We start from the raw sequence: 21,895 nt of genomic DNA, 5'->3' as shown, positions 1-21,895 counted from the left end.
ACTGCAGGGATTCATCTTCTTGGTTCTTTTGGTAAAGTCACGTAGAAGGGAGATAATAAAATAATAAAAATAAAACATAATAAAATAATACAATTCTCATTATTATTTAATAATAAAAATAAAACATAATAAAATAATACAATTCTCATTATTATTTTAATATGTTTTATTTTTATTATCTCCCTTCTACGTGACTTTACCGAAAGAACCAAGAACACGTGTACGGTCCCTTTAAGACATCCGTCACCATGGAGATACGTGGGGGGGGGGGTGTAGGGGGGTGGAGGCGTGCGCTGATTGGCCCTTGCCGCGGCCACGCTCGGGTGACACGCCCCCCAGTTGGCAATCACCTTGGAAACGCCCGCGGCGCGCTCCGATTGGCTGTCCGATCGCCCCAGGCAACCGTGATTGGCTGTCGCCATGGAGACGAGCGTCATTGGTTCCGGGACGCGGCCCCCCCATGGAGGAGCGCCGCTTGGCGGAGGCGCGATTTTGAATTTTTTGTGTTTTTTTGAGGCACAAAAAATCGAATTTAAACCGCGAAGATGCCGCGAAAGTTGTTCAAATGCACGGTGGAGTTGGACGTGCAGGCGGTGAGTACACGCTTCGTTGTTGCCAACGCGCTAGTTTGTTTCGCTGTAAACGAGAAACGTTTATAACGACACTCGCGGCCCTGTACCGGAGGCTCTAGGCACTGTACGAAGTTGCGGCGTTTTTACTTTTGAAGTTTTATTTTGCATTTTTTTTAAAGAATCCGCGGTTTCGCTTTTCGTGGCCATCGAATAATGTATCGCAATTACAACGAGTGTCACGTCTCATAGTTGTAAACATCGGTGCGGTTCGTTTTATGAAGCGCCGATTGAGAGTTGAATGCACTGCGAAGGGAAGGCCACTTGCCCGAAACGTCGGCGATTGTTTTTTTTTCCTTTTGAGGCCACGGCGTTTGTTGACGAGTGCGTTCCGAGTTTGTGTATTGTGCCTGTGGACCACTGCCAGCGAAGCATCACCAAATAATGATAAAAAAAAATTGTGAGTTTATGTTTATTTAATGCCTACAATGTACAGTATAGCTTCGCGGTAGCGTTCGGATTCGAAACAACTACGTTGAGCATTGGGGCTAATAAAGTCCTGCGTCCGACAATGCCCATTTATGTCAGCGTCCTTCACACATCTTCTTGTTTCTTTCGGTAAAGTCACGTAGAAGGGAAATAATAAAATAATAAAAATAAAACATAATAAAATACCATTCTCACGACGTTTCGGCCACAACGCAAGCAGCCGTCCTCAGGTGAAGACCAGGTCTGTCGGGGAGACAGCGTCTGAATGAAACACCACCACGCTTGGAGCGTATATTTAAGCTGCTGGGTTGGAAGGGGGGAAGGGCGCCTTGACAAAAGAATTTGCATATCAAGATGAATTTAGCATATTTATAGGAAATGCAGGTATGTGATTAGTACTACTTGTGAAATGCGTAGGAGGTGGGCGGGGGGTTTCAAAGTCATATGCCCGTGCATTATGTAGGATTAGCAGCAGAGAGGGGATAGGGGTAGCATTAATAAAGGGAATGTTAATAGTATGTAGCTGCAGTAACTAAACAACCACGTAAAAAAAAGTATAAACTACATAGTATCATCAGTATACTAAATATACTCTCCAATAAGCTGAGCTACTAACACGTGTTAAGAGGCGGGGGTCACGTTCGCCGATAAGATATCATCAGTGTGAGGGCCGCCACACATTTGAAGCCATTGGGGGGTTTGTGACAGCAGCATGATGATGATGGTGGTGGTGGGGGATGTTCTCACGTGTTGTGTGTTGTTGGGGGCCGCACTAAAGGCCCACCAAGAACTGCCAGTGATGGAGAACGCTGCTTCACTCAGTTCCACCGTGACCACGATCACCACACACCACTCCTCACCAGCCTCTTGTCATCGTCGTCAAATGCGCATCTTCGTTGCCGTCAATCATCTTCATCACCCCTCGTACATCACGTCGTTTTCGGTGTACAAAACGCGGCAAAGCAGTGCGCCGCACTTTGTGGTTCACTCACCTGTTAGCACGGTTGGTTACGTACGGCGCGAAAGAAGTTCAACATAAGGTACATGCATACAACTACTGTGCGTGTTACTACAAATGTAGTACTCTATATGGACAGGATTGACAAACACACACATACAACTACTGTGCGTGTTACTACAAATGGAGTACTCTATATGTACATGATTGAATAAAGTAAATCGCACGAAAGTACAAGTCAAACCTTGGATTGCGAGTAACTTGGTCTGCGAGTGTTTTGCAAGACGAGCAAATGTTTTAAATACATATTAATTTGATAAACGAGCGAGGTCTTGCAGTACGAGTAGTACGTGTCTACGCTTTGTCTGCCGAGCGTCACGTGATCACAACTGATATACGAGTGCTTTGATATACGAGTGCTTTGGATTACAAACACGTTTCCGCAACGAATTATGCTCGCCAGCCAAGGTTTTACTGCGCGCGCTGCTGTTTATGTTCATGCATTTTGTCCCGTTGCTGGTGTATGTACTTTACAGTGCTCACAAGTTTCTCATCATTTACACAAAGTGATGACATGCGTTCGTTGTTTCTCTGAGGCTGTTTAGAACTCTTCCCCCCCCCAGGGGCTAGGGAACGCTTGCCCGCACCAAAGTCCCTCAGGCGCAAGGCAACAGCTGGCAATGGTGATAAGGGGCCGTCCATAAATGACGTCACGCACCTAGGGGGGGGAGGTCAGACATTTGTGACGATGTGTGACGACGGGGGGTGGGAGTGAGAAATGTGACGTCACATCAAAATGCGCAACTTTTAAATAAATATAGACAACACGTTCTACTTAATTGAATAGACTTTTTAATAAATGTTTCCTCCTACAACATCAGAGTGCAGCGGCACATTAAATACGCACTACGATGACAATAGTTTAAAGCGATTTGAAGCGTGTTTTATTTTTTTTTTGGGGGGGGGGGGGGGGAGCAGAGCTTTGTGACGCCATATTTGAGGGGGGGGGTCTGACTTTTTGTGACGCCGTGTGACGAGGGGGGGGGGGGGGCGGTCAAAAATCGCGTGACGTCATTTGTGGACGGCCCCTAACACCGTACTTGAATCCTCAGCAGAATTGAAAACTCGCATCATCATTGCCCGTGCTGCTGTCGCTGTCTAACTAAGGCCAAATGTGTTCCTCTTTTGAGTTCGCGGTTCGAAAACGCGGCTGTGTGCGTGATGTGCCAGACCTGCACGGCATGAGGGGGTGGACCGATCCTGTCGTCACAATTGCGCCTTTTACTCGTCTATAACTCACTTGTGTATGATTAGTCTTAAAGTGTATGTGCGCGCAGGTAACGTAGTGAGGTGGTTAGCACACTGCGCTATGCAACTGGTGACCTGGGCTCGATTCCAGGCCACGGCTAACATTAGTTTGGAATATATTGTAAGCGATCCTGCCCCTCCCATAGGTCGACTCAATTTTATAATAAGTATCTGTTTCGGTCTGTAAAGCATTGGGAAAATAAAACAAATGTTCCAGAGAGGTGCTAGCCCCTTGTGTTTAGTGCGGGCCTTCTTAGGTGCTCACTTACAGAACTTTATTCAAACAACTTGTTCAAAAGACTGCACGGGGGATCTTTATCTACTTTTCTCTTTCTTGTCTTTGCACAGGTGACATGTCCAGGTGTGTTCCTGCCCAACAAGGACGACATCTACCTGAGCGTGTGCATGTTCGGCCAGTACCGCAAGTGCCGCTGCGTCCCGGCCGTCTTCCCTCTGCTCGTGCATGAGCGTCTGCGCTTCCAGAAGGTGGTGGTGGTGGCGGTGGTGGTGGTGGCAGTGGTGGTGGCGTCACGGGGGTGGGGATGAAAGCCCAAATATGCCCGCAAAGAGACCGACTCAGACACAGGGAAAGAAACAGGCACAGATTTTAGTCTAATAACAGATACGTGAGATAATGTCCATTCGGATAGATTCATTACACGGATGATCTTGTTTGGCCATTTGCCCGGCTGTATTACATGGGACATCCGTGGTGAGTGAGCACAGTAGCAGCAGCAGCAGCAACAAAAACAGACACGAACGTCAACATTGTGGAGGACGAGTACAACGCCCCAAAGGGATATTGCACAACTAACCAACCTTTTCAGTTTCACATTTTTTATCTTTCAGTTGATAAAATATGACGGGAGGTAATTTATTTAGTTTTTTTTATGTCGGGTTTAGAGTTAAGTGATTAAAGTTTGGATCAATAATACCCAAGAGACTGATTTACTTACTCGCATCTCTTGGACGGTAGCCGAGGCTATCCGCAAAATATTCTTTTGACGGGCGATGCTGTTGTGTTGCTCTCTCCCCATAACCTCCCCTCCCCTCACCTCTCCCGTGTGTTCTTAACCTCATCCGGCATATTCAGTTCCCCCACCCATTATGTCTCTCCTTAGCCAGTGTCGTGCCTCACTCTTGTTGCATTGAGATGCTAGATAGATAAATGAGCCAATGTAACAAGGCGAGAGAGAATCACAGGAGGAAAATGTCTTGCCAGGGTGTTCCAGCGTGTGAGAGGCACGGGTTTATTTAGCACACATTTATAAAACTCTCATACCTGCCCGTCTGCTACGTGGCCATGAGGTGGCAGTACAGAAAGTGGATTCTTGAATCCATCTGCAGACTGTGAGTGTTATCACCGCGTGTGTGTTTAGATCTTCACATGTAATAACTCAATATAGAAACTGTTCAAGGATCCCAATGCATGCAGGAACCTCCTAAAAGCCTTGAGACTCGATAAGGCTTTTCTGTACAAATGAAGGACTATCATTACTTTAGCCCTTTGTCAGTCCACTGCTGGATGAAAGCCTTTACATGCATGCCATGTTGGTCACGTGGGCTGTTTGACTCTACCACACTGGTCAGTGCTGGTTCATTAAGGGAAACCCAGAATCAGTTAAATGTTCACTTGCCACTGATGTTAGCCACGATTGGGAATTGGAATCGGGTCGTCGGGCTCACAACGCAGTGTGCAAACCAATGCGCTACTGCTCCCCCATTAAATTAAATATAAATTTGTAATTTGCGGGATACTGTGTTATAATTGCTCACGAAATGTGTTTAGGAGCGATGGTTATGACAATTAAATTTGCGATGTCGCCCCAGGTTTTCCCTAGAGCAACGGACCCGGCAGATGTTGCTCAACTCCTGGAAGGTAAGATCCGAGGCAGTTGTATAAACGGTGACAATCCAATATCCCACTAATCACCATATAGCGATTATTTTATTGCAATTTTGGCCCATGACCATGACACGTGTGATGCGCCCAGTCTCGTCAGACCTCGGACGCTACACAGAATGGAACCCGGTGTTACCCGCGGGAACATTTTATGGCAGTGGATGCAGGAGCAATAAAACTGAGTGATCGCCTTGCGACCTTTGGGATGTTATATCTTTAAAATAAAGCCACATACCTGGTAACCAACATTCACACTTGATCGCGTCCTACAAACACGAAGCAACGGTGACATCACCACACTGCTTGTGCCAGCTTTGGTTTCTTGAGGTCACGTGAAGTGTCAATGGCTCGATGGAAGGAGGTCATGGAACAGGTGTCTAGGGTTAACTTTCTTGAGGTGACTGTCAGAAGATTAACCACCTCCTCTACATAAATTAGGACGGGGGGGGTCTTGCTCTCCTAATCCTGCATTGTGTCTGATGGGTAATGGCTGCCACAGCACCTTGCTACAGAAGCGTTGTGTGGCAGCCCAAGATGCACTTCTTACTGTCAAGGAGTTGACACCTCCGATGACCACAGTTGGCTATGTACGGTGCGAAAGAAGTTCAATATACGTCACCGGAGAATGATGTGGCGACTCAACCACGCCATCCTCACGGTTCCTGCTCAAATAATCTTTGCGTCTTGACCTGTCCAAAGACACTGCACGTGTGGTGTGTATCTTGTACGTGTGTTGAACTTGTTTCACACCGTACGTAGCCAACCGTGCTATTCGGAGGTGCGGGGGAAGGACAACAAACTAAATATGAAAAGCAGTTCGAATGAAATGGGGTTTTAATTTAGATTCAAAAGTGCATAGCTTCAGTGGCTTCCTAATATCAGTAGGAAGAGCGTTCCAGATGGCCGCAGAAGCGCATCGGAAAACGTGCGATGCGGTGACCGTCTTTGTTCATTGGCTAGCCAAAAACCACTGCAAGGATAACCGGAGTTCGTGTGATGATGGTTTATGCTCCTTGACGAGACCAGCGAGGTGGCGTGGCCTGGAGTCACACCATAATATCAAGCCCGGTGTCCACCCTGTCTGGAGATTGTAGTGACTGACATCTGCACAGCAGCAATTTGTTCTCTCCTATCCTGCCTGTGACTCAAGTCTGCTGATGCCGATCTTCACGGCTGTGTGCATTCCTACTCTACCTGGCTAAAATAAACTATTTTTATTTTACTAGTTAAGGCCCACTTAGCTGTATATAGTAGTTGTTCTGGCCACGAATGATAGCTCAACAAAGTGGCTTATCACATGGGAATTTTTATCAGCGAAATGCTCAAAACGCACGTTGATTATAAATGTGGAGGGGAAAAACCGGAGGACCCGGATAAAAATCCACGCGACCACGGGGAGAACACGGATACTCCAAATGTACTGGCATCAGGGTCGGGATCGAACCCAGGGCCTCTTGTATACCTGGCAAGGTACTTAACATCTCGCCACAAATGCAAACTAAGGGAGTGTTCTTAATCAGATCTAAGTGAGGTGCCGCCTGCTCCCTTTTTAAATCCTTTATATTAAGTTCGCTTGCTTGCTTGCTTGCGTGCTTGCTTGCTTGCTTACGACCGTGCAAACCTTTCGGTCGTTTTTTAACCCACTTCCCGTGATCCAATCGATCTGACATTTTGCACACAGACTCGTTGTGAAAACAAATTAAATATTTAATTACCAATTGTTTAATGCTGCAGACAATCATCTGACCCATAGGTGGCAGCCATCTCAAGCCAGAGGACGAGAGGACTCTAGCCGCCACGCATATAAAGGATTTAGAGTGAAAAACTTTGTTTTTACGGGTTATACTTATTCTTCCAGTTGAAAAAGTACGCTCGCACAACCTAATCACCATTCGCCTGCAATTTCCCTTTGTTAGAAGGGAACAAGAGAGCATACCACACTTTGTATTTGGAAAATAATGAATGCACCTGCTCACTGTCCTCCTGATTCAACTTTAAAATTATGGTAATACACATTCCACCGTGATAATGGAATACGTAAGTGCTAAGGTAATGAGAAACAGATGAAAGGATGATTGGTAAATGTATCGTTGGAAAGAGGAACACAAGGGAACGGTCTACCAGATTTTACAACCAGCTGGGACATGAACATTGTGAACACCTTTTGAAAACACGTGGATGTGGAGGATCCCAGATGTAGCAAATACAAACGTGTCTTGATTATGATTTCTAACACAGAAGCAGCAAAATGTCAGGGGTGTCTCTGTCCTCTGTTAATTTAATACAGAAGATGATTACAGTTTGGTACGGTTATAGTCATGAACGTGAATAACAGCAGACAAAACGTATTGCAGTCAAATAGAAGATATCAAAAATGTAGTTCACTATACAACCAAAATGAGGAACAGTTTGTAACCCACCACGAAGAACAAAATAACGAGCATTTAAATTAAATAGCTGTAAGTTAATTAAAACAAAGGGGGACTTGTTGTTCAGCGGATCGTACAACGCTCTATGAACCAGGTGACCTGAGGCCATGGCTGCAGGGTTTTGGTAGTACATGTTGTTTATGCCATTTATTGTGAAAATTCCGTCACAGTTCCTATGATCACTGTTTCATTGCTTTCATGGCTTTATTTAGGTGATTTTGAAAAGTGTATTGGTTTAGCCATGTTTGTTTGTTGTAGTACAGAGTTAGACTGATGGCCTTAATTTAAGTTGTCTTGTGGTTGTTGTTGGTTGTTTGACTTACATCCCACTGGGATTTTTGCACACAGCGTTGGTGTACGGTGTTTTTTTCTGCAATATTTTGCTGTCTTTTCTTGGATTTTCTGTTTGCACTCAGTCACATATTCACTTTAAGATGTTTTTTTGTTCATGTTTTAGTTTTTTGTTTGTTGTGGTTGCACCCGATTCAAGAGCCGAATGGCTCACAGGGCTATACCTAATAAATAAACTTGAATTTGAACTTCAGTGGTGAGTGATATCTAAACCGGTGTTTGGCCCTCATTCACCAATCGGCGCTGACCAGCTTGGTGCAGTATGGCCGGAACAACCGCAGTGCAGTGGCTATAATGAATGTATCGGTGCTTGGGATTGTAATTATTAGCAGACTCAACGAGCCATGTCGCAAAATATCAGTATGAGTTCTATATATCGGCACATGCAGGATGTTACGTACATTATCTGTAAGTAATCTTTATTTGGTTCTATCCCGATGACTCTGTGTGTGTGTGCGTGTTTATCCGCAGAGGAATGTGTGCGCATCGAATTGATACAGCTTACTCTGCCAGGTAAATAAGACTGCACTTGGCCTGCATGTGCAGGCTTCTCCGACGGCATTCAAAACTCGCAAGGGAGCTGCTGTGCGTGTCACGTCTAGAGGCGCGACGCAACATCAAAAAATACGACATGCTCGATTTAGTGACTGACTCTTAACTGATTACAGATTGCTAGAACGGACGTGACCCCTGGCTCCAACTCACAATGATTAATGCATACGTTTCCTAACCCCCTAACCCTGATCATAAATAGTAAATGTCCAAATCCACAGTAGACATTTGCACAAATGTAACCCAATGTATAGTCAATGGAGAAGCCCGTCACCAGCAGAGTTCCAGATAACTCCAGAAACACACGATGGGCAAAATGAATAAATACATCTGCAAACACAAATGAGCATGCCACTGCATAGGTTTCGCGGTTGTGGATAGGTTTCGTGGCTAACCATTGAACAAAGACGTTCACTGCATCGCATGCTTTCAGATGTGCTTCTGCGGCCGTCTGGAACAGTCTGCCTTCAGGTACTAGGAAGCCACTTCGAGCTATGCACTTTTAAATCTGAATTGAAAACTCATTTCTTCAGAACTGCTTTTTGTGTGTAGTTTGTTGTCCTTCCCCCGCACCTCTGATTTGCATGCTTGGCTACGTACGGTGCTAAAGAGGTTCAACGTACATGCAAGCGTACATGTAACTATTCACGAGATGCTCTCAGCACCTCGAACAAACCGTGAGACATCACAACCCGAAAGCTCATCGGACAAACGAACGGGCAGAGTTCAAGTCGTTCATGCATGTCCGTGTGTCTGTGTGGGCTCACTCGGCCAGGCGGAGAGTCCCTGGCCACCCACGAAGGCGACGTTCGATGCTTCCTGTTCCCGGAGCCTCGCCTCACCCCATCAGCCCACGGTTCCGATGGGCAGATCCTTCTGAACCGTGCGCACAACTACCCTGTACGCAACCACCGCCCTACGCGCGCACACAAGGACAAAGATCCCCCGTATAGCCTTCACATACTGTTAGGGCAAATGCTGCTAGCGAGCACCTATGAAGGCTGGAGCGGCACACGAGGGGGTGGGTGGCCAGCACCACGCCCGGCCGTCTTTGACTCCGTAGTTTGCGATGTTTACACATCGTACCAGGTACTCATTTGAGGCTGAGTCGACCTAGGAGAGGCCCAGGACCGATTCAGATAATCCTCACTGGTGTTGGCCGTGAGCGTGAATCGAACTCGGGTCGCCGGGTTCATAGCGCAGCGTGCTAACCGTTACGTTGCCGCTCCCACGCACACGCACACACGGACACCACGGGGCACGTGCAGGCACAGTTATCTAGGCGGTTTTGTTACGTTCGTTGGAAAATTTGTTTAAAATCCCTGAATTGACTGTGAATTTTGGAACTGTTCGCTTCAATTTCGTGCCACTGATATATTGGAACATGTTATCTGTTCATGAGTGTCTGATAGAATCCAGGTCTCCAAACTCTCCCTTGCAATAAGAAAAGAATCCCCAAATGGTTTTCAGCTGGCTATTAAAGTGCATGTGTGTAGACTCACTCAAGATGTATTCGATGGGGTTTTGTTGATGGAGGCATATGCCAGGGAATAGCACTGAATTGTGAAGTATCATTTTTTATATTGTTTATGTCTTGGTTTTCCATCGGCCTGCTGTTGATAAGTAACTGAATCTTGCATTTATGGTTCACACATTGAAAAAAAACCTAATTTTCTTTTTAAATCAAAAAAAGCCGCACTGAGTCTTATGGACAGTTTTTCAAGAGGGTCCTCTATTGGCATATTTTGGTCATGATGCGCTTCTGCGGCCGTCTGGAACGCTCTTCTGATATTAGGAAGCCACTGGAGCTATTATGCACTTTTAAGTCATCTCGATTGAAAACTAATTTCTTTAGAGCTGCTTTTTGCATTTCGTTTGTTGCCCTTTCCCCGCACTTCCAATTAGCACGGTTGGCTACGTACGGTGTGAAAGAAGTTCAACATACATAACAAAACTTGGTAACCAACTCGAGCAGTAGTTGTTCACCTGGGGTGCACGCACCCCCTGGAGGTGCGAGATGCCCTTTCTGAGAACCAAAGCGGTGCAGGCTGCAGTGAAGGTGAATAACACTGGTCAACACTTTTTTCTGGCTTAAGGTATTCCAACGGTTTTAAGGTAATTTTGGGGTGCTGATTCCAAATCTGGCATCAGTTTCTGTCTATCACATCAGGTTTTTGAGATATCAAATATTGCATTTTCAATAAAAACTGCAGAAGAAAAATATTAAATAAATGTGGGTATCTACATAAAATTATATTATAAACACACTACCTTAAAAATACAGCACCATATTTTAACACTAAAGTGGTCACTGACTCGCAACAACTTGCAATCATAAGTGACAGAGTTAATTTCGGGTAAAATCAATGAAAATGGGGTATGCCGATAGCATAAAAATGATGTGATAGAGCAAATCTGAGATCAGATTTGGAATCAGCACCCTGAAATTAGTCTAAAACAGCTGCAAAAGTCCAGGCCAGAAAAAAATGTATTTTTTTGTTGACCAGTGTAATCACTGAACCATAGGTATCTCATTCTCAAGTCAGCACACATGGGTTCGGAACGCACTTGCCGTGCTGCTACTTACTGGTCACCGCACAGCTCAGTCGGTTTTTGAGTCTTAACGCGCACCGATTCGTTACATCGTTCAACGCCAAAATGCTGCTTTATTGGTGTGCGTCGCCGCGCCTGGCTATTTTTTTATAGATATATCTCAGTGAGATTTTACAAGCGATTTGCAACTGACGTGATAGATGTTTTTAAAAAGAAAGTATATGGGCGAATTAACAGTCACGCCGAGGGCCAGCTTAGGGGGCCATCTGTAATTATCATTGCTTGGCGAATGCCACGAATTTCGATTTAAAGCTTTCGTGACTGCAGGGATTCATCTTCTTGGTTCTTTCGGTAAAGTCACATAGAATGGAAATAATAAAATAATAAAAATTAAACATAATAAAATAATTCTCACGACGTTTCGGCCACAACGCAAGCAGCCGTCCTCAGGTGAAGACCAGGTCTGTCGGGGACTTTACGGAAAGAACCAAGAAGATGAATGCCAGGAAGCGACGGCTAATTTCTGAGAAATAGTAATTGATAGCACGGTTAAATTTCGATTTAAAGCTTTCGTGACTGAAGGGATTCATCTTCTTGGTTCTTTCGGTAAAGTCACATAGAAGGGAAGTAATAAAATAATAAAAATAAAACATAATAAAATAATTCTCATGATGAGGAGGGGAGGTGGGAAGAAGAGCGCTCTTCTTCCCACCTCCCCCCTCCAACCCAGCTTAAATATACGCTCCAAGCTTGGTGGTGTTTCATTCTTCACCTGAGGACGGCTGCTTGTGTTGTGGCCGAAACGTCGTGAGAATTATTTTATTATGTTTTATTTTTATTATTTTATTACTTCCCTTCTACGTGACTTTACCGAAAGAACCAAGAAGATGATAGCACGGTTATGAATCCCATACCCTGATTTGAGTCTAGGTCAATACAAACGCGAAGGGCTTTGTTGGTGAACATTCGTGTGCATTTTGAAAACGTGGTGGTGCAGCTGGGCTCACCATTGTGTCGTCCATATTAAGAACACAATTTATGCATGGCAGCCACGCACACGGGCAAGCACATATTTGTGTTGCCTCTGAAACGTCGTGATTTTTATCATTTTATTTTATTTTACTTTTTTTAATTAACATTTTTTACCTACGTGACTTTACCGAAAAAACCTAAGAATATGAATCCTTGCAGTCACGAAAGCTTCAAATTTAGAATTAAAGCACAGATTTCGCACATTCATGCATTCTCTCATAACGCAGAAGCCTCTTAACAAAGCAGGTGCACTTTAGACATCTTACAATACACGGGTTTTTGACTACGTCACCCAGAACGTGCCGACCTTGTTAGGTCTCAGAAGCTGAAGCGGTGTTGAGCCTGGATCGTGCTTGGATTGGCGACTGTCGTGCATAACAGGTGTTATAGGATGCAGGGCTATGTTGTGGGCAGCAGAGGGCATTGCAGAAAAAGTTCACCGCCCGTACTGTACGGTACCTTTTTTGCTCCCATGGTTATCCTCCCCACCTTCACCAGCGTGCACTTGACCAGCTTGGTGAAGTAAATCACGTGACGTGGGGAGGCCCTCATCTAGCAGTGGATTGACAACAGGCTGCACATGTGCGCACGTGTATAATTGTCTTGTCTTCTGTGTTTATAATTGGCAGTCACCCTCGGTCTTGCAGCGGGCTGGTAAAATAGTGCCTGCTGCTAGTGCTGCTGTTGCTGTTGCTGCTAGTGCTGCTGTTGCTGCTATTGCTACAGTTGCTGCAGTTGCTGCTGTTGCTGCTGTTGCTGCTGTTGCTGCAGACATTGCCGAGTGTTGCGTTCCCCAGCTGGCCGGCGAAGCATGGCCAGCCGGCCGCGACCTGCCGCACGCCTTTGGGGAGGCATTGGATTCACGTGCGCGCGCATAATAATTTGACGCGCGATATCTTGACTGTCCGCGGTGAAGGGCATCGCTCCTCAGCTGGAGTTCTCCACTCGGACCTCCATCGTGGAGACGTCGCGACGCGCAGACGGGGAGGGGCAGGAGGGGGAGCACTGGGGCCCCTGCTCCTTCTGCTGCTACGGCAACGGCGCCGACGAGGCGACGACGACGACGAGGAGGTCACGCGGGCGCTCGCCAGTTGCGAGGACGTCGCCGAAGAGGGCCTCGGAGGGCGGCGCTGCGAGGCCGGCGAAGCGACGTAGCGTGTCGCGAGCCGCCGCTGCCGTGAGTGGTCGATAACCTCGAGGTCATCGGCGACTGCAATACCTGACACCAAAGACATAGATCCCCCCGTATAGTCGTAACAGACTGTCGGTGTAAGTGCTGTTACCAAGTAGCACCTATGAAGGCCGGCACTGGCCACCTTTGTCTCCCTGGTTGCGATGTTTACACACCGCTCCGGGTACTCATTTGCGGCTGAGTTCGACCTAGGGGAGGCCCAGGACCGGTTCAAATAATCGTCATCGGTGCTGTTCTGCAGGAACTCGGGTCACTGGATTCATGGCGCCGGCACGCTTTAATCGCTACACTACCGCAGTGCGGCTGAAGGAAGCGCCGGGTTTTTACCGCCGCAGTACTGCAGTCGTGCCCGCCGATGGCCATGAGCAACGAACGCGTCGTTAGCTCCGCCGCCAGCCCTGCTTGGCCTCGAGCCAGATTCAGATGCCTTCTGAGGCCAGAGGTCTTTATAGTTTGGTTCCGGCTCGGCTCGGCTTGGAAAATAGCCAGTGGAAAAAAACACTTGTATGCCGATAGCCCTACACTGGCGTCGATCCGCTTGTTGTTGTTTTGAGCGGCGGTCACAACAACAAGCGGAGCATTTCAGTTGCTAGAGCGCGGTGAGTTGGCGCCTTGTGGAGTGCTACAGTAGGTTAGCTCGTAACGTGTGAATGTTGGGTGACTCGCCAGCGTGTCTTCGTCACTTCACATGTCCTCAAAGTACACCTGGCCTGGCACAAGTGCTGTGTTGACATTGCCGCCACTGAGCGGAGAACGTTGTTGTATTGTCGCAGGTGGGATCGCGCGCCAGAAGCACCTCTCCCCGCCAGGGATACTTCCCAGGGACCAGAAGCTCGCCTTCGGGTAAAATGTGCACGCGATAAATGCACCTCGTAAAAGAATTGACTTTTTAATTGGCTCCAATTTTCTGTTAATGAACCCTTTCCCCGTTCCGAGACGTCTGCAGGTTGCAGGGTGGGTGCTGTTCACCGCTGAATCTCGGAACGCAAAAGCATTTAGCATTTATTTTAGAGAGGCATAGCGCCGTTTTAAAATACATTGTACTCGCTGCAGAGAATTGTAGCGACACGACCGCACTCTGCGATAGCTGGTGCCAAACTGTGCCGCACGCCCTCTCGCATGGCCTTGTGGGAGCCTCGGTACCGATAAAGTTATTTTATTTTAGTTCTTTCCGTATGCGTACGTCATCGGAATGGGAAAGGGTTAACCGTACACTGGTTTCAATGGAGTGGTGGCGAAGTGGCTAGTGCACTGCGCTATGAACCCAGTGCCCGAGTTTGATTCCTGGCCACAGTTAACTTTAGTGGCGAGTGAGATCTGAACTGAGCCCGTAAGTATGTGTGTGTAACAATTGCTTGGAATTTTTGTTTGTCTTTTTTTCAGCTTCGCCCAACAGATGCCAAGGCAATCGGTGTGGCAAGGTGTGACTACCCTTGTGTCGGTGTGCTCGCACTGCCATTCATCCAGGAAGCCCTGAGCTTTCAGAATGCTTCATGCATGCTTTTGCATTGGGAAGTCGGCTACTCCCTTTTGAAATCCTTTATATTAAGTTCGCTTGCTTGCTTAGGACCGTGCAAATCTTTCGGTCGTTTTTTAACCCACTTCCCGTAATCTAATCGAGCTGACATTTTGCACACAGACTTGTTGTGCATGACAATGCATTTTCGTGAGAATTTTTTTTTCAAAATTTTACACTGTTTAGGGAATTTTTTTTAAAAATATTTAATTACCAATTGTTTAATGCTGCCAGACAATCATCTGACCCATAGGTGGCAGCCATCTCAAGCCAGAGGACGAGAGGACTCTAGCCGCCCCGATGCCACGCATATAAAGGGTTTAGAGTGAAAAACTTTGTTTTTACGGGTTTACTTGTTTAACACTTTCCAACTGAGGTTGAAAGTGTTCGTGCATAAGAGACGGACGGTTACATCATGGTCAATGGTGGGGGCGGCTGGAGGGGGGGGCCGAGTTCCCTTTGCCAAAGGCTCACCCCCCTCCTAGATACTTAGAGTCGAAGTGAACAAATATTGGGAACTGCAGTAGAATGCACAACGAACAAACTCAGATCATTCAGATAAGCCCCTCCCCCCCCTCCCACTTAACTTTAAGAGCTTGCCTCTTGGATTGTTTTCCTCACTTGATACAGTAAATTTAGCTGTGACGGTCCCACCTGATGAGGGAGACTTGTGTTGCCTCCGAAACGTCGTGATTTATACTTTTATTTCTATTATCATTTTTATTATTTACTTTAATTTTTACCTACGTGACTTTACCGAAAAAACCTAAGAGTATGAATCTTTGCAGTCACGAAAGATTCAAATCTAGAAACTCAGATCAAGCCATGAGTACTATTGCCGTTTGTCGTTTTAACGTTTCTTTAAAGTTTACGTGACGTTGATAGTGCTGTGCCCCCCCCCGCACTCCCCCAAGTTTTCTCACGCGCCCTCGCTGCTTTAAACCGGTCCGTACGTTACCACGCGACGGTCATCGTGCGTGCACATCCACAGGTGGCCACGGTGCACAACGTCACAATCAGTTACGAAGACGGCGACAACTACGACGACGACGACGATGGAGCTGACGACGATGACCTCACGGTGGGGGCGCTGGCGGCCCGGCCGCTGTCGGCCCCGACGGCCACGTCACGGCGTACGCCGCTGCTGGATGGGTGAGTGCCGTCGCTTGTACGTACGTGTGTATGTTGAACTTCTTTCACACCGTTCCTATCCAACCGTACTTTGTGTATGTTGAACTTCTTTCACACCGTTCCTAGCCAGCTGTGCTTTGCGTGTATGTTGAACTTCTTTCACACCGTTCCTATCCAGCCGTGTTTTGTGTGTATGTTGAACTTCTTTCACACCGTTCCTATCCAACTGTACTTTGTGTGTATGTTGAACTTCTTTCACACCGTTCCTATCCAACCGTACTTTGTGTGTATGTTGAACTTCTTTCACACCGTTCCTATCCAGCCGTGTTTTGTGTGTATGTTGAACTTCTTTCACACCGTTCCTATCCAACTGTACTTTGTGTGTATGTTGAACTTCTTTCACACCGTTCCTATCCAACCGTACTTTGTGTGTATGTTGAACTTCTTTCACACCGTTCCTATCCAGCCGTGTTTTGTGTGTATGTTGAACTTCTTTCACACCGTTCCTATCCAACCGTACTTTGTGTGTATGTTGAACTTCTTTCACACCGTTCCTATCCAACCGTACTTTGTGTGTATGTTGAACTTCTTTCACACCGTTCCTAGCCAACCGTACTTTGTGTGTATGTTGAACTTCTTTCACACCGTTCCTATCCAACCGTACTTTGTGTGTATGTTGAACTTCTTTCACACCGTTCCTATCCAACCGTACTTTGTGTGTATGTTGAACTTCTTTCACACCGTTCCTAGCCAACCGTACTTTGTGTGTATGTTGAACTTCTTTCACACCGTTCCTAGCCAACCGTACTTTGTGTGTATGTTGAACTTCTTTCACACCGTTCCTATCCAGCCGTGCTTTGTGTGTATGTTGAACTTCTTTCGCACTGTACGTAGCCAACCGTGTTGGATTTACCTTGGCTGCGATGACCTTGTGACCTCATCCAGTTGAGTGCGTTTTGCCTTGGCAACATTCCGTTTCAAGTTCGAACAAAGTTGCCGTGTCGCACAGCTACGTGCCGTTGTCCACGTTTAAAAACAGCACGACATCGAGAGCAACTGTGTTTTAAGCAAAATTATTGCTTTAAAATTGCGCGGTGTTTTTTTACGTTCGCTTGAGGAACGGGGTTCATACGTGAGGCACCCACGCGCAGTCTTCTCCTAACTGACCCGCGCGCGGCTTGCCGTGGGGTTTTGTCAGGCGTGAAAGCTCGCCGGTGAACTCCTGGGAGAAAATTCACGAGAGGGTCAAAAACTTGCTCGCGACTCACCGTGCTCGCGACAGGCTGTGGAAGGTAAGAGCTCGGCACAAGTGGCACGCCCGCACCAGGCGACTCGGTTGGTTTCGGGAAAAAAAAAAAAAAAAAACACTTCAATGAACCCCCCCCCCCCCCCCCAGAAAAAACATGTCTTTCAGAAAAATTGAGTGCATCGTCAGCGCATCGCCACACACACACACACGTCAGTGCATCACCACCACACACAGACATCAGCGCAACAACAACAACCGCCATTCGCCACTAAGTGACGGTGACGTCACCACGGCGCTTGTGCCAGGCTATGTGCACGTTGAGGCCACGTGAAGTGTTGAACGTCCACCGGCAGGAGGTCACGGGGCAGACCCAGGTGTCATGGGTCGACTGACTGAGATGACTGGCCGATGTACCACCTGTGCCCCCTACCGTGCCAACTTGCAACATCAGCGCATCACCTCCACACACGTCACCGCATCACCTCTACACACACACATCACCGCATCACCTCTACGCACACGTCCCGGACTCGTTCATCGTGCGTGACGTCAGTGGCACGGCTCTGCTTCCACTGGCTCGGCGTGGCCCTGGCTCGGCTTGGTTGCGCAGTGGAAAAAGAGGCATAAAGAGGATGCTCTGTGCTGCAGGGGGCGACGGAGTGGGAGGTCAAGGAAGTCCTGGAGAGGAGGAGTTTGTCTCCGCACCGTCTCACTTTTCGCGAGAGCCACTGACGGGCAACGGGGCGATCGCGCACGCTGTCCACCCCCCCCCCAAGCACGGCCGACGAACATCGTTGGCAGACAGCGCTGGGGAAAGTTGGCTACCCCGCACGACCACACACAGAGACCCCGCGGGCCACCCTCCGCTGCCTACTACCTCTTATTTCCCTTGTACTTAAGTATTTCATGTTTTACACTGCAAGACAGCTGATTATTATTAACCCTCTCTAATGCGTGAATTATTAAAAGCAAAGCCTGTGTGTTTTGGTTTTATGTGATTTTTGTCAAAGGCACCGCTTCCAAATATGCAGAAGGTTTCATGTAATTTATCACAAAATTATGATTATTTCCATTACAGCAGACACTGAGCTTCCTCTGGCCACCGCCTTCATGAATGGCAACCTCCGCTTTACCAAACCTCCCTGCCGTAGAATCACACTTTCCACCGCCAGGTGGCAACACTGAATAGCTTACACGACGTCCTGCGGAAGGACGACCGCACGCACCAACGAGAGCTTTGCTGTCACCACGGCTGAAATTCCAATAAATCATCGCAGTCCACCACAGTGGACATGATGCACGAGAGGGTTAAACACAAGAGGTGGGTGGTGGGGGTGTGCTGTGCGTCATATGCCACGCGGCCCGTGCCAGCGACCATCGGTGCCAAAGTTAGCAATGATATTAGCAGCGCAGGCACCGCGCTCTGGTTTGTGCCATTCAAGGAGAGTGTTCATAAAGGTTGATGAGTCAACGTGTGCCTTCGTTTCGGTGACTGTGGAAATGCCTTTCTCGTGCCCCGTGCCACGTGGTGGCGAGTCCACACTTCTAAAGGTCTCTTCCGTAGACACAACCACTTTCAGTTGTCCTCACAAAAAGCGATGCTCATTTTAGTGACCCCCTGAAGGTATGATTGGTCGATTTCACTCCCGGCCAGGATTTGAATGTAGCCTTCTGAATGTGAGTTAAGTGATCTGTCACATCATCACGCAGCCTGTTTAAATAAACAAGTGTTATAATTACAGTACAGTATCTTAAGACGCTGAATGAGTCCCAGAATTACAAAAATAACAAGTGAAAAGTGAATGGAATTGTCTTATTTTAAACCGTGAAACTCGTCAAACCCTTTGCGAGAGTCCACATCTAAATGTGGTGCAAGCTCTGGAGATTTACGGGGTGGCATGGTGATTAATGACTATCAGATATAGTTGTGCCTTTGCTAAAGAAGAGAATATGACACAAACATTAACTGTGGGCTGTCGTCACATTACACGCCTGCATGGACACGGTGGATGTATCGCAAGGTCAAGAACTGCTCCACGCCTCGACCACACAACTTGCAGACCATCACATTTTCCAGCTGTTTGACACAAAGGCTCTCGCGAACAATATTATCCATAAGAGGTTTTGGGTTACACATGCCAATTCGTCGCTGTAGTAGTAACGAATTGTCACGTTTTGTTTACGTGACAAACTTGACTAAGCGGCTGTGTTGGGTGGTGGCGGGTTTAATGACACATTTATATTTATGTGATCTAACCCAAAAACCTATATTTATGGTTTTGCCAGCTGCAACGAATAGTCGGTACATTGGAATGTCACCAAAAAAACCAAGCAATGCAGTTCCTTTTTAAACAATTTTCACAAGGTGACTTTCCAGTGTAGACGGTCCCTTCGTACACCCAGGATGACGTAAAAGATCACGTTAGTTGTTCGACTCAAAAAGCAATTTGTTTTTTTTTTTGCTATTAAACAATGACATTTAGACATTCATCACAAAAGTGCTAGCTAGCTGCAGTCAACGTAGCCTTTCCAGTTATTACATTTTATTTTCTTGACCCCCTTTGGGCAACGCTACATTTCCCACCATGTCCTTGCGCGTGCCTCATTTTGCTGCATTATTCCTCACCTTTGGAAGAGCTTCGTAGCCATCGGGGTCGTGAGGTCAAGTCTCCAGAGATCCTCCGTAACAAAAAAACACCGGTGATTGCAATTGTCAACCACTTCGTACGACGTGAAACGTGTGGCAAGTGAAGTGAACTTGAGCGGTGGGTTAGTCGGCCACTGTTGGGAGGAGATGCGTGGTCTAGCAAATAACATTGCAGGGTTTCGTTTGCCATTGCAAGGGAGTGTGGTAGTATGGACCCCTTTAAAATACTACCGTTCTCTCTGTGATGAATGATTTTACTTTCTATAATTGACTGTGTGGTTTACATTTATATGCTGTGTTGACGCATGTGATATTTTTGTATTTGCATCATACGTAGGGAAGGTTTCAAGCCAGAGAAAAGTTGAACAAATACTTTAAATGATATTCGTTGGCTATACCTTGGGTTACCGTAATCTTGCAATGAACAGTTAATCTTCTACCCCCATACCATGAAGACTACTATCCATAGTGCATTGCTGCTGTTCATTTATATCAACAGCAACCTGCACGGTCAGAATTAAATATAATGTGATACATTTCTTCCAAAACGCAAACGCAATTTTTTGTTAACGTGCCAAAGTTTACATTGAATCAATTTATACTCAAACTTACTAAATGTTTTGATGGTTTTTGTTGTTGTTGAAGGATTGAATAAACTTAATAACGAGAACATGATGCATGCGCATTATGCAAGCCCTTTGATCGTGTCCTTCCTGTCCATTGTGTGTATTAAAATAGCCGTAGCGACGGTAATCCCTATTGAAGTATGGTGGCCTGTATCGGCACGCATTTAAACAATTTATTATTTGATGATTCGCTTCCACGCAGCACTAAGTCGGTAGCTACCTGAAAGGTTAAAATTTGTATTTCTTTCAATTTCGATAGATTCTCTAATTAATCTTTCCCAGTAGCAGCTGTAAGGTTGGCGGAGCTTCTAGGAGGGGGTGAAATATTGCATTTTTAGTGACAAGCGGAGAAACCTCTTATTGGTTCTTTCGGTAAAGTCACGTAGAAGGGAAGTAATAAAATGATAAAAATAAAACATAATAAAATAACTCTCACGACGTTAAGGCCACAACGCAAGCAGCCGTCCTCAGGTTAAGAATGCATTTATTTATGTTTTATTGTTTTATTTTTATTATTTTATTACTTCACTTTTACGTGACTCTACCGAAAGAACCAAGAAGATGAATACCTGCAGTCACGAAAGCTTTACATGGAAATTTAAGCGGAGAAACATTCTCAAGCACAGCAGTTGGCCTCAACAAGAAGACGGTGACGCGGGGGGGGGGGGGGGGGACGACCAGGGCAGGTGGTAACCGCAGTCCAGGGGCTGAAAAATCAGCTTTTCCAAAACCTGACATCGTAGGTCATTCGTTGACCCCACGTAACGAGCCCCGCGCCTCTGGCTCCTCCAGGTGACAAATGGGGCACCAGCCGAGGCCAGTGCTTGGAAGTTCCACATTCACGTGCCGAGCGCAATAACAGTACGGAAATTCATTTTGATGTCCACCCACGTGCGTACGTATGTACGTGTATAGAGTACGAGCTTTTATTATTTATTTTGGTGTAACTTCAATATGAACAGTGGGGTGATGGAATTGTGTGGTGGTCAGCGTAAGGCGGTGTTGGGCAGTTGAGTGGCAGTGCAGCCAAAGTAGGGGCAGTCCTCGCTTAACGCGTGGCGGCTTTGACGTTGTAACGCGTTTTCGCTGTAACGAGGACCTTCCATTAGGGAACACTTCGCACAAGACGAGCGGCCCGTTATAACGCGGAAGGCACGTCCTGTTATAACGCGCGTCCTGTTATAATCCGGTTTCTGAGCGGTGGAAGAACTACTTTCCTGAGCTGGGCGACTGAGCGGAGTGATATAGTACGCGGAATGATACAGTAACGCGGCGGCGTACCCTCAGTGATTTTTCCCGCTATCTCACTACGTGTGCTTGCGTAGTAGTAGTCTTACAGCGTATCCCGCCAAATGTTATCATTAACATTATACTGGTAGGAACCTCCTGG

The 21,895-nt window shown here is 46.6% G+C and overlaps 1 protein-coding gene across 1 annotated transcript; it reads left to right on the top strand.

Annotated features, from left to right (window-relative positions):
• Nucleotides 1-428: 428 nt before the first annotated feature.
• Nucleotides 429-20,579, top strand: LOC133349823 (spermatogenesis-associated protein 6-like). The gene is made up of 11 exons (XM_061563619.1): nt 429-593; nt 3,673-3,810; nt 5,155-5,203; nt 8,479-8,520; nt 9,335-9,459; nt 13,061-13,321; nt 14,110-14,179; nt 14,720-14,757; nt 15,844-16,004; nt 17,182-17,275; nt 17,881-20,579. The coding sequence occupies exons 1-11, from the start codon at nt 546-548 to the stop codon at nt 17,962-17,964; spliced, it is 1,110 nt and encodes a 369-aa protein (XP_061419603.1). The 5' UTR covers nt 429-545; the 3' UTR covers nt 17,965-20,579.
• Nucleotides 20,580-21,895: the final 1,316 nt, after the last annotated feature.

This window comes from Lethenteron reissneri, chromosome 4 (genome assembly GCF_015708825.2).
Source record: "Lethenteron reissneri isolate LAM-NWPU_2019-01 chromosome 4, ASM1570882v1, whole genome shotgun sequence".
NCBI classification, from domain to species: Eukaryota; Metazoa; Chordata; class Hyperoartia; order Petromyzontiformes; family Petromyzontidae; genus Lethenteron; species Lethenteron reissneri.
Note: the sequence above shows the minus strand (reverse complement) of the source record. Positions and strands in the feature narration are given on the sequence as shown.